Source organism: Topomyia yanbarensis, chromosome 2 (genome assembly GCF_030247195.1).
Source record: "Topomyia yanbarensis strain Yona2022 chromosome 2, ASM3024719v1, whole genome shotgun sequence".
Taxonomy (NCBI): domain Eukaryota; kingdom Metazoa; phylum Arthropoda; class Insecta; order Diptera; family Culicidae; genus Topomyia; species Topomyia yanbarensis.
The window spans coordinates 40,941,235-40,955,794 of record NC_080671.1 but is presented as its reverse complement, the minus strand read 5'-3'; the positions used below and the strand labels follow the sequence as shown (position 1 = coordinate 40,955,794).

Below are 14,560 nucleotides of genomic sequence, written 5' to 3'. Positions count from 1 at the left end.
TCCACGATCGCTATCTGCTCATCCGTGTACTCAGGGGACCATCGTCACACAAACTCGTTCCTTCCTTGTTGTCGAACAGCTTTCTTCTTCTTCATCATCATTATATTCGCCGGACGGCAGTAACCGGCCTCCTTCCGCTCCACGCTCAGGGATGACAGGATCCGGTAAACTGTACTCACAGGCACATTTTCGTCTCAAAAGTATTGTATCGCAAACTTTTTTCCACGATGCGTTTCGTAAAACCGTACAAAACGCTCGCGGAGTGCTTGCTGTTTCGACGCCATCTTGGATTGAGCTGACAGCACCCGAGCGAAAAGAAACATGCCACCCATTTCTAGAGAGTCCAGCGAGCAATTCTCTTGGAGAGAGAAAAACAATGACGCTCTTTACTTTAAGTACAGCAAGGTATTGAAATCATTCTCATTTTTATTGAACACCCGTTATATCAGCCAAGAATTGATCCGCTGGGTTCCTGCTCCCACGTCGTAAGAGGCAACTGACAACAGTAGTCCTCAAGTCGGGATGTTTATCCATGCCAAGGACTGAACGGCTGGCATGACTTAAATATGTCAATCGTGAACGGAGTTTTGTCTTACCCTTACGGTGCTAAGCGAATCTCTGACATAGTGAACGTTATTTCGGTGTTCGCAAATCGTGGGATTCAAATGATGGTTATGTTCCTAATACCCTTTTCGGGGTTCGCTATAGCCAATTGCTTGGTATCTTCTAGTTGCTGTACAAGTGCTGATAATGAAAGATGTAGTGCTATTATCGAATATGGTTAGAGTAGCACAAATTAATCTTCAGCATAAACGTACAGCAACTACGAATCTAGCCCGCCTTGTGCAGGAAGGAAACGCTTCCATAACTTTGGTTCGAGAATCGTAATTCAATAAAGGAAACTTCTATGTTGGAAAGCTACTTAGCCCTGTCTTCGTAGCTTTCAACAAAAATGGCATGACATATCCATGTGAAATGCCTCGTGCATGCATACTTGCGAATAGTGCTATTGACGCATGTCTTACATCCGACCTCACAACTCGCGATATTTTTTTCTGTTACGGTAAATATGACTGTTGACAGCATAAACAAGAAATACATCTTTTGTTCGGCATATTTGCTGCGTAATGAACCATCACCTTCTGATGATTTCTAAAGGGTTATATCATACTCTGGCAGAAATGGGTTTCCCCTCATAATCGGCAGTAATGTAAATGCCCATCACATAAATCGGGGCAGCTCAGATATCAATTTGAGGGGCACTGAATTAATTAAATACTTAAGTAGTACGAATCTGTACATTCTTAATGTAGGAAATTGCCCACTATTTGCACGAGCTGGCAGAGAAGAGGTGTTAGATGTAACTCTCTGTCAGTTGCCAACTCTGACGGTATTACGCATGAGTTGGCAAACTGGCTCGTACCAAACGAGCTCGAACCGTCGTTATCTGATTATAAGTACATCGTCATTGATCATTTAAACGTCTCCCAAATCTACGAACTGGGACCTCTACGATGAGAGCTTGCCGACTAGGTTTCATGGGTATTTTCCAACGATGAAATCTCCAAGTAACTTGGATGAGGTCATGGATAACCCAAACTCACTCACATTATTAGCATACCGAGAGGCTTGCCCGCTTCGAGTTCTGCGTGTTTCTAGAGGAACACCTTGGTGGAACACCGAACTTGTTTGTCTCAAAATGTTATATAGAAGAGCTTGGAATCGCCGACGCAGGGACGGATCGGAGGCATTTAAGCTGGTTCGCAAAGCAAATGTCCTTCGATCCTCTGAGCGGTGTGGTTGGAAAAGTCTCTGCACAAATTTCTCTAGTCTCAACGAATTCAGTAGGTTAAATAAGTAACTTTCGAAATCGAAAGACTTTCATGTCAGTTCTATTAGAACTGCTAATAGTGGATACTCGTCTGACGAAGATGTCAACTGTCTTCTTGACACACACTTTCCAGGCTGTACGGAGTCATCACCGACGACTGCCCCGGAGTTCTTTGCAGGTAGTTCTGATTCTTGGTCATTTGCTCGTAGAATTGTGACAACCGAATCGACCAAATCGTTTTGCTCCGTGTCCGGGAAAAGATGGAATCATTCCAATTCTACATCAAAGAGGATGTGAACACTTCAAGCATATCTTGAATAAAGTTTTTACTTGTAGTTTTGCAATAGGATACATTTCATAAAATAAATTCCCAAATGTGGACACGCCACGTATGAGAAGGCAAAGAACTTTAGACCGATCAGTCTGACCTACTTCCTACTTAAATCAGTGGAAGGTTTATTTGACTATTACATTCGGGATGTTAGCTTGAACGAGCACCCGCTGCATGCAATGCAACATGCATATCAGCGGGGGAACTACTGCCCGGTCACACGATGTTGTCTACAACATTGAAAAGGATTTTTTGCAGAAAGAAATCAAGCTTAGGAGCTTTTCTTGATATTGAAGGTGCTGTAGACTACGTGTCTTTAAAATTTTTTTTGGAATCAGCGCGAGAGTATCTTCATATACCACGAACTGAATACACGTAATGCTTAGCAACCGATATCTGTGCTCATCGTTAAGACAAGTAATTATTAGAATACAAAGTGTCTATGGATGTCCTCAAGGTGATGTGCTGTCACCACTTCTATGGAACCTTGTCGTCGATGGCTTATTAAGGAAACTTAATGAGCTTGGGTTTACGACATATGCTTTCGGTGATGATTATCATATAATGATCACCGATATTTGCATTAACAACAAGCCTTATGTGTTGTTGAGCAATATCCAAATAAAACATCAATGGTGCTTTTCACGCAACGAAGGATTGCAACCGGTGCTCGTCCTTTGCAGTTCTTTTACTCTGAAATTATTGTCGCAGATCATGTTAAGTACGTTTGGGAACTACTTGATCAAATCTTAATTGGCCAGCTTACGTCGATTTCAGGGTCCAGAGAGCTTGCATAGCCTTCGGCCAATGTAATCGGGTTTTCGGCAATTCTTGGAGACTCAAACCCCAGTACATTCAGTGGATCTACACAACAATTGTTAGACCAATACCTTCATACGGGTGCTTTGTTTGGTAACAAAAGGGAGAAGACATGGAACTTCAATCGAAGTTAAACCATCTTCAGAGGATGATCTTGATGTTGATGACTGGTGCGTTCTGGACAACAAGACTGAGGTCCAAAATGTTTACTTGGAATGAGTATACACCAGCTCCCAGTGACCTTACCCTTACATGCAGTTTTCCTTTCAAAATTTTTAATGTGAGAATTCATCCTAGCGAGGGATGGCTGTCTGGGTGGATGGAGCGACAACTTGAAGAATATGTAGTTTGTTATACGGACGGTTCTTTAGTGGAGGGCCGAACCGATGCTGGAATCTATTGTTGTGAAATGAGATTAAACCAATATCATTCGCTTGGTAAATACTGGACGATATTCCAAGCAGAAATCTTCGCGATTCTGTGTGGCTTACAATCGGCACTTCAACAGGGAATTTGTAAGAGTTTATTTTGTCGAACTCAAATCGAAGAACTAAGCATTGTCAAAACTATCTACCTCTGTGTGGGTGCCCGGACATTCCGGTATTACTGGAAACTAATGGGCAGATGAATTGGCTAGAGCAGGCGCTTCGACTGACTTCGTTGGCCCAAAACTACTTTTATCACTGTTGATTAGTCACACGGCACTGATAATATTCAACAAATTACAATACGTGGTTGAGTATAACAACGTTCGAATTCGGATCCCCGTGTATATGAATTATGATAAAATCGAAGTACGATTTCGCGATCTTGCACCGCGTACTTGCGATATGGCCGTTAAAATACATGTCTCAATACAGAAAAATTAAATCTTTTATATAAAATACATGTAGAAACAACTTTAGAGGTATTTTTATGTTGTATTTATGATTAGAATTCGGTTGACCCGATCGATTTCTTCCTGCTAGCCCCTTCAATACAAAACACAAGGCACTATTATTACACGGAGTACAGTTAGCACAAATCAAGGATAGATTAATACGTGCCAGTTCTGTGGTCATACGGCACCTTAGGATTGCTTTTTAGGAGATATGAACATTTGCAATGACTACGTCCGATATCTCCAAACCAACAGACAGCACCATCGGCGGGAAAGCAAAATCAAAAGACGACGGGTTCACACTCATAACACGTAAGTGTAGAAAGCAAGTAAGAACATGTGATCGCGAGCCATTAGATAGCATTAATGCTACGGACGTTCCGACGAACACCCGCTCATATAGTTTTTTTGTTTTTTTGTACATTGTGTGTGTATAAAGAACCGGTTCCGTTAAACTAACGTTTTGAGCCATGAATTAAATAAAATTAAAAGTAAAAATATAAATTAAAAAAATACTACAAGACAGAAACTAAGGTTTCCAAATTGTTCTCGAAATTCTCTAAACAGTTTGTTTTTCAAATCCTGTCAGCTACGTTCAATGCCTATTTGTTAGTAAAAGGTTTTCAATTTTTAGTAAAGTTTATTAGGAAGATTATTATGAAGAATTATGAAAACATTCTAATTACGTTCACTGTTTGTAGCAAAATTGAACCATTCGTAACTTGTTTAAAAGCCAAATCTTATAATGTTATTTCCAACGAATTATCATACCACACAACATTCGCAGAACAAATCTAAATTACTTTCCTCTACCGAAAATCCACTCACGACCATTTAAAACAAACCAAAATTGCTCCACTAAGACCACTTATCTAAACCAACCGCAAAATACTACCCCACTTGACGCCAGTCCCTCCCAGCCGCCAGGCGGAGAAACGAGCACTACTCGTTTCACTTCCGGCGAAAACTCCACGGCTGAAAAGCGCACCACCAGTTGAACCTGTGTGTGACCGTCAAACATTGGAGTTATGCCAAAACCCCCCTTTCGCAAGGAAATTCGCTTGTTGCTCACCAAACAACCAAAAAAAAAAGACTCCAAAGCGGACAGAAGGCTGCCCGACCAGTGGCGCAGTGAATCGGGGGATAATTTCTGGGAACCACGTGGTCGAAATTTTTTCCGAAATTCACCAGCCCGAAAGCACCGATCATACCGGAACACAAACAAGCACACATACACACACAGAGAGAGAGAGAGAGCAAACGAAAACGTGCACATAGAAACAAGCACCAACAACCACAGAAACACATCAAAAGCGAGTAGATCTCACCCTCCCCGGAAAGGACTGAATCCCCATCTTTCTTCCGGCTTCTCTATTCTGACCGGTAAGCTCTGAGCCGGTTCGTAGTGGTGTGTTGTAAATATATATATACATATACATAGACGGCACATTTGAATCGAGCACCAAGTTTCCGCTCCTTGCCCACGTCTTGGTTCCGTCTAATTATCCCTCCGTTGACTGGGCATTTCCGGTTGACGACGAGCGAGTTTTGTTGCGTCCGAAACAAGCAAACCGTACGAGAATCGTTGAGAAGAACCATCAATTTCAACCCCGCCACCACCACCCCCCCTCACCGAGCAACCAGACCACCAGCAAGAAAAAAAATACCACACTCTCACGAAAACACACCGGAGCGCACCAAACACACAAACTATAATCACCCTTTCACGATTGAAAAAAAAAATTATTACGCTTAGATGCTTCTAACGGCAAACCTAAAACATGTACTAATGCAAACTCTTATTCCTCTCGTTTTGTATCCATGAGAATGATATAATAACCACCAACTAACAACTGTTCCTAACACGAGATTAACCTAACCGAATACTAACTTTATCTTAATCTAGACAGATTTTAAACACACTTCTTACTACTCTTAGCGAAAAGAAATGAAAGTGAGCAGCAGTTGGAAAATTCATCATTACCGTATATTTATATTTTAGTGCTGATGAAGGCTTTGATGGCACATATCCAACAAATGTAGTCGTACGTAGTAATGGTTCTTGTTTGTATGTGCCACCAGGAATCTTCAAATCAACATGTAAAATAGATATAACGTGGTTTCCATTTGATGATCAAAGATGTGAAATGAAGTTTGGTAGTTGGACATATGATGGTTTCCAGGTAAATTTGAGAACTATGAACACACACGTAAAAAAAACACCATGAGAGAAAATTCTATTTTCAAGCAAAACAAAACTGTTTGTTTTCTTTTTATTGTCACTAGTCAACTATTTTTTTATTCTTTCATCCAATTTGTTAGTACTTGTTTGGTTTTTTTTACTCTTCTTTTTTCGATTTATGGCAATTTGTTTGACTTTTGTCTTTTCACTTTCTTTCATTAGAGATTTTTCACTTATCTTTTTCTAGTAGCGGATTTCGGAATGTTGATTTGCCTTCATCATCTTCACGAGCATTGTAATAGCGAAAAATTTCCTTAGGAAATTTAGCCCGCCGCGTTTCGTATTAGCTATTTTCGTGATGTCCTTATAAATACTATTTAGGGCGAAGGCTGCTAGCGGTGCTTTAGCTGGAACTGTTTAGAAGAGCTATCACAGTTTTGTACATTTTCTACAACTGCAGCGTATGCTAATTGGAGCTTTGGATTAGAGTAGTTGTGCGGTGGCAATGATGGTTAGCTTTGCGTGATGTAAAAACATAAAAATGCTTGGTTCTTTCAGTGTGATCTTGGATGGAATGGTAGGTGGAATTATCTGATGTCCGCGATATTCGGATATTAATAGAATAACGGGTTGTTTATTTTAGGTATTAAGCTTTCTGACAGCTTATTTACAACCACAGATGTAAAGCAAAACCAAAGGAGTGGTTTATTTTCCTCACGAAATACCTTACCTCAACCGGATTTTACAGTACATTTTTTTGTATTCTTCACGAAATAATTCGGCGCCATTTCTTTTTAAACGGGAATAGAAGGGTCAATAAGCTTGTGATTGGAATTGGTATCGGAACGGTGAGAATGAAAAAACGGTGAAAATTCACCTTTATTGTAAACACTTAGAAAAGATATGTCCTCTAGCAGGAATCGAACCTGCGATCTCCCAGTCTCTAGTTGGGTGCGTTAACCACTCCGCCATCCGCACCCAACTAGAGACTGGGAGATCGAAGGTTCGATTCCTACTTGAGGACATATCTTTTCTCAGTGTTTCCAATAAAGCTGAATTTTCACCGTTTCTTCATGCTCACCGTTCCGGTCATTCTTTCTCTGTCTGTTTTCCAGTGGACACGTTCATAAAAATCCTTAAAAAAGGAAAAAAAAACAGAGACTCACGTCCCAACAAGGTATATATGAATTGGTATGTTTTCTCTGGTTGCATCATCAGATAGTAGACGTTGAGAAAATGTAGCGGGTTACAAACCCTACTTGTCTATTATGGCTCTACATATACGGCGATAATCAATTGTGCGAGCTTCGACGGTTAGACGAGTAAATCATCATCGAAATGGTAATCTTCGGTTGACCGCATAATTGTTATGTATTAATTACCGTAAACTATTACTTCATCGATCGAACTCCACCTCGCTCGCTACAGAAAGTAATCCATCAATAGGCAGATCCGGACTCACTAACGGAGCATCATAGTCTGGAATTGAATTCCAAACATAGCATGATAGCATATCATAATAACTGAACGGTGGATATTCAAAATCGTACAACCGTACTTTTTCATAAGATGATAGAAAAACGCTCATATTATTTCAATGAGCAGTGAGATGTGACATTTTTACATATATCAATGTTGGATCACTCATTAATTAGCAGAACTGATGCAAAGTAGACACCCAACTAAAGGTGATATGAACCCAGTTACGAGTCCGGCGCAAACAAAAACCTCGCATGAAAAGAACAAATAAAATTAAATTAATAAAGAAATTGATAAATCAAAAAGGAAAAAAAAGCAATCAAACTCATAAAATGAATAGAATTATTAATTTAAATCAAACTAATAAAAAATAAATCAAATTAGCTCCGCACATTAAATGAAAAACAGGAAAAATTTAAAAAAAAACTACGAAATTAATAAAATAAATTAACAAATTGGATGATATTATCAAAAGAAGTACAGAATTAATAATATTATTAAATTAAGAAACAAAATAAAACGTATGAATTAAAAAAAAAGAATAAAATGAAGAAATTGGTTTAAATTTTTTAAATGACATAGGTTAATTGAGATGAATTGAAAAAACGAAATAAACGAATTAGATTAATAAAATAAAATAAATGAATTAAATGAATTAAATCAATTAAATTAATTAAATTAATTAAATGAAATTAATGAATTAAATGAATTAAATTAATTAAACGAATTCAATTAAATGAATTAAACGAATTGAATGAATTAAATAAATTAAATACATTAAATAAATTAAATGAATTAAATGAGTTAAATGAATTAAAATATTTGAATGAATTAAATGAATTAAATGAATTAAATGAATAAAATGAATTAAATGAATTAAATGAATTAAATGAATTAAACGAATTAAATGAATTAAATGATTTAAATGAATTAAATGAATTAAATGAATTAAATTAATTAAATAAATTAAATGGATTAAATGAATTAAATGAATTAAATGAATTAAACGAATTAAATGAATTAAATGAATTAAATGAATTAAATGAATTAATTGAATTAAATGAATTAAATGAATTAAATGAATTAAATTAATCAAATGAATTAAATGAATTAAATGAATTAAATAAATTAAATGGCTTAAATGAATTAAATGAATTAAATGAATTAAACGAATTAAATGAATTAAATGAATTAAATGATTTAAATGAATTAAATGAATTAAATGAATTAATTGAATTAAATGAATTAAATGAATTAAACGAATTAAACGAATTAAATGAATTAAATGAATTAGATGCATTAAATGAATTAGATGAATTGAATGAATTGAAAGAACTAAATGAATTCAATGGATTAAATGAATTAAATGAATTAAATGAATAAAATTAATCAAATGAATTAAATGAATTAAATTAATTAAATAAATTAAATGGATTAAATGAATTAAATGAATTAAATGAATTAAATGAATTAAACGAATTAAATGAATTAAATGAATTAAATGAACTAAACGAATTAAACGAATTAAATGAATTAAATGCATTAGATGCATTAAATGAATTAGATGAATTGTATGAATTGAAAGAACTAAATGAATTTAATGGATTAAATGAATTAAATGAATTAAATGAATTAAACGAATTAAATGAATTAAATGAATTAAATAAATTAAATGGATTAAATGAATTAAATGAATTAAATGAATTAAACGAATTAAATGAATTAAATGATTTAAATGAATTAAATGAATTAAACGAATTAAATGAATTAAATGAATTAGATGCATTAAATGAATTAGATGAATTGAATGAATTGAAAGAACTAAATGAATTCAATGGATTAAATGAATTAAATGAATTAAATGAATAAAATTAATCAAATGAATTAAATGAATTAAATTAATTAAATAAATTAAATGGATTAAATGAATTAAATGAATTAAATGAATTAAATGAATTAAATGAATGAAATGAATTAAATGAATTAAATGAATTAAACGAATTAAATGAATTAAATAAATTAAATAAATTAAATGAATTAAACGAATTAAATGAATTAAATGAATTAAATGAATTAAATGAATTAATTGAATTAAATGACTTAAATGAATTAAATGAATTAAATTAATCAAATGAATTAAATGAATTAAATTAATTAAATAAATTAAATGAATTAAATGAATTAAACGAATTAATTGAATTAAATGAATTAAATGAATTAAATGAATTAAATGAATTAAATGAATTAAATTAATCAAATGAATTAAATGAATTAAATTAATTAAATAAATTAAATGGATTAAATGAATTAAATGAATTAAATGAATTAAACGAATTAAATGAATTAAATGATTTAAATGAATTAAATGAATTAATTGAATTAAATGAATTAAATGAATTAAATGAATTAAACGAATTAAACGAATTAAATTAATTAAATGAATTAAATGGATTAAATGAATTAAATGAATTAAATGAATTAAATTAATCAAATGAATTAAATGAATTAAATTAATTAAATAAATTAAATGGATTAAATGAATTAAATGAATTAAATGAATTAAATGAATTAGATGCATTAAATGAATTAGATGAATTGAATGAATTGAAAGAACTAAATGAATTTATTGGATTAAATGAATTAAATGAATTAAATGAATTAAACGAATTAAATGAATTAAATGATTTAAATGAATTAATTGAATTAAATGAATTAAATGAATTAAATGAATTAAATAAATTAAATGGATTAAATAAATTAAACGAATTAAACGAATTAAATGAATTAAATGAATTAAATGAATCAAATGAATTAAATGAATTAAATGAATTAAATGAATTAAACGAATTAAATGAATTAAATGAATTAAATGAATTAAATGAATTAAATGAATTAAATGAATTAAATGAATTAAATGAATTAATAAATTAAATGAATTCAGCGAATTCAATAAATTCAATGAATTCAATGAATTATATTATATAATTAATTAAATGAATTATATTATAATTATTTTATGTTTGGATATTGTGGTTGCTCTCTGGACATGTTTAGTATTTGTTATGAGGATTTCCACGAAGATCCGTCCGAAGGTCTTTAAAATCGTGACCGACCATTTTAGATTCCTATGAAACTTTACACGTTTCACCGGCATAGAACACTAAACATTTTCCACAATCAGTAAGATTATTTTGACTCATGAGCAAATTTTTAAAAGGGCGTAGATTTTTGATCGATTTTTGGATTTTTTACAGCAAAACTTTCTGAGAACGAGCTACAATAAATCAATATTTCTGTATGAAAAAAATGTACACTGAAAAAAATGTGTCATTTTTCACAAAAACAAAAAAAAAATTGATAAACATTTAAATAAAAAAAACATATTTTTTAATTTTTTTATATTTTGTAAACTAAAACCTAAAGAGATAAGAAACATTTTGAATGTGATTGTATGATGGAGAACTTATCGGTAAAAAAGTTTTTCTTACAATGATTTATACATTTTTTTAAATGCCATACTGAATGACATACAAAACTGTAATTTTATTACAGAATACAATTCTAAGCATCTTTTTAAATTAAAATGTTATAAACAAAAATCTTCCAAAATGCGATAGTTTCCGAGATATTTGGAATTTTTTCTCACCAAAATAGTTCGTTGGATTATGTTCTTTTTAAAAGTTATTCGCGTTACCCAATAATAAAATGTCAACAATCTAATGTTTATCGTTTTAAAGACGTAAAAGAAACATTTTCAGCATAATTGGATCATGGAGAAGTTTATTAAAAAAATTCCTATCAACAACTTTTGATATATTTTTCTAATTCATACTATTTGCAGAAAAAATGCATTTTTAATGATTCTTAACACCTTTTTAAATCAAAATGCTAATAACAAAAAATTTCAAAATTGTGGTAGTTCTCGAGGTATTTTAAATTTTGTTTTAACAACACAATTATTTTATTTTATTACGACCTTTTCAGAAGTTAGTCGTGTTTCTGCATCAACAAGAGTAGGTTTTTCAAAAAGCCTTTAACATTTCCTGTAACTTACTTCTTGACATCAAGGCAATATTGTAAACCATTTGAAAGCTACATGAAAACAACCAAAATATGAATGAACTATATTGTTTAATCATCAGACCATATAGTTGAATAGTATTTTGATTGTTTTCGTGTGAGCTTTCTAATGGTTTACAATATCGCCTTTATGTCAAAGAGAAAGCTACAGAAAATGTTATGGGCCTTTTGAAAAACCTATTGTTGTTGATGGGGAAACGCGAATAACTTCTGAAAAGGTCGTAATAAAATAAAATAATTGTACTGTTAAAACAAAATTTAAAATATCTCGAGAACTACCACTTTTCAGAATTCTTTTGTTATGGACATTTTGATTTGAAATGGCGTTTAGAATTATATTCCAAATGAAAATTGTATTTTTACTGGAAATAGTATGAATTACAAAAATATGTCAAAAGTTGTAGTTGGGAATTTTTTTTAATGAAAGCTTCTCCATGATCCAAATATGCTGAAAAAGTTTCATTTACGTCTATAAAACGATAAATATTGGATTTTTGACATTTTATGATGGGGTAACGCGAATAGCTTTTAAATAGGGCATAATCACACGAATAACCTATTTTAGTGGGGAAAAATCCAAATATCTCGAAAACATATCAGAAGATTTTTGTTAAAAGCATTTTAATTTAAAAAAAATACTTAGGATTACATTCTGTAATAAAATTACAGTATGTCAATTAGTATGGAATTTAAAAACATGTATAAAGTTATTGTTAGAAAAACTTTTTACCGATAAGTTCTCCATCATTTAATCACATTCAAAATATTTCTTTTATTTTTAGGTTTTTGCTGGCAAAATATAAAAAAAATAGAAAAAAGGGGTTTTTACAATTTAAATTTTTATCAATTTTTTTTTTTGTTTTTGTGAAAAATGTTACAACATTTTTTGCAGTGTATATTTTTTCGTACAGAAATGTTCATTCCCTGTAACTAGTTCTCAGAAAGTTTTGCTGTATAAAATTCAGAAATCAATCAAAACATTTTTGAAATTAATGTAATGTATGTATACGCCCTTTTGAAAAATTGCTTTTGTATCAAAATATTGCAATTGTCAGAGAAAACCATGGAGATTCATAAACCGAATACAACTTCAAAGTTTTGTTCGAATTGATGATGGTCATATTTTGTGGTCGGCCGGTTTCTCATGGAATCCCTCAATGCGCCTATTTTTCGTGTTCTGCACTGGTTTAATGCTTCGAGTTGTTCAACGACGCATGGTACTTTAAGAGTACAAAAGTACCTTGCGTTTCCATTAGAGGAATGAATTGATTGGAAAGATTGGCCAACTAGATCATAGGGCGCTTGTCATGTAAATTCTTATCTGTTAAGACAAAAGGCAACTGTTTGCCAACTTTGAACTTAAAAAGGGCTGAAAATAAACATTTTGATAATAAAACAGTTTGGTACTTTTGAAAAATATGCGCGGATTTCAAAATTAAAAATATAATTAAAATTATAATCAGAAAAATCTGTTTTTTTTCATAACCACACACCTAGAAAAAATAGTGTAAATTTACGTCTCCTGACCCTGACATATACGAGCATCAAAAATGACTTAGTTTTACATTTGATTTTAATTTTACATGACGTTTAATTTCGCAAATCATGTAATTTTACTCCACATACAGCGTTTGTTCTGAATGGTAGGAAGTGTAATTTTATGTCATTGCGCATGTAAAGCATATGTTTCATGTAAAATTAAACGAAGCACGGTAATGTTCCATCATTTCGTAAATTACGGTTCGTTGAATTGTGTCATATTTGCAATTACGTCAACGATAAAATTCAGATTTTTTTGGTGTGCAGCTTTAAGCACGTCAACGGACGCTTTAGCTGTATAAAACCGCACAATCTTTAGCTTCGTGATGAATGCAGGTAATGCAAAAAATTACAATGGACTCTCAGATGCCAAATTTCACATTATTTGGATAATTCGTTCGTTTTAGCCTTAAGGTCATTCGCCTCTTCGGGCTAGAAAAAATCTATTACGTTACGAGTTTAGTGTTGAATTTTGCTGACAAAGTAGTGTGACTTATGTTCATGATTTCAGGATCTTAGTCGCGGTTTCGCTAATTTCTATACACGTTATCGTGAAATAAAAAATAATGGAGTAATTTATGTCCACGATTTCTGGATCTTAGTCACGATTTTTGTAATTAATGCGCACGTTATCGAGATCTTTTATTCTTGAGCTCACTTTTGAATTTGATACGTAGACTAATGTGTTTAATTACTAGTCGAATTTTGAACTTGCATTAACATGACAATATGAATTGGATTATAAAAGTCTGAGTGATTTACGGTATTTTATTTTGTGAACTGCATCATGAAAATGATTTGTGGATCTATAATATTCTCGTTTTCTGTCCGGACATCATATTGAACCTTATCAAATGAATAACGATGCTCGAAGTCCTTGACGTGACGAATGAATAATTTTATTTAAAGTCACGCAAATAAAACAATCAATCAATCATCATTGTTCGAGGTCCTCATAGTTTTTTTTTATATCAGCTGTTCGCACCTATTACTAGTCGCTAGAAGCTGTTATTTTTGGAAAAAAATCCAAATTTTGTTAAATATGTCACGTGAAAAATTTAAGACAATGAGTTGCATAAAATTGAACATGATTACGGGTGTCTTTTAAATATCACAAGCACTAAAGATCGATAGTGAATCAGGTACTACGAATCATGAGCTAATTCACGAATCCATGAATATTTTATGATTTTGTCAACTATTTTACGAGTACGAATGGTCAGTCGTGAAAATTATACTAGGAATCACGAACCAGTTCACTAGCACATGAACGATATTTTATGATTTTCTTGGCATGCCTATTATACAAGGAATCATAAATCAGTTCATGTATACATGAATAGTATTTTATGATCTTGTGAACTATTTCACACATTTTTTTTTGAGCTCGAATAGTAAGTCGTGATTACTACCTAGGAA

At 32.4% G+C, this 14,560-nt stretch overlaps 1 protein-coding gene across 2 annotated transcripts in view; it reads left to right on the top strand.

The window, feature by feature from the left end:
• Nucleotides 1-14,560, top strand: part of LOC131683369 (neuronal acetylcholine receptor subunit alpha-7-like) — a 372,960-nt gene that overhangs the window by 260,400 nt on the left and 98,000 nt on the right. For both annotated transcript variants that reach the window (XM_058965291.1, XM_058965292.1), the window contains one exon: nt 5,864-6,044. In XM_058965291.1, coding sequence (XP_058821274.1) covers nt 5,864-6,044 — 181 coding nt within the window. The remainder of the gene's footprint in view (nt 1-5,863; nt 6,045-14,560) is intronic.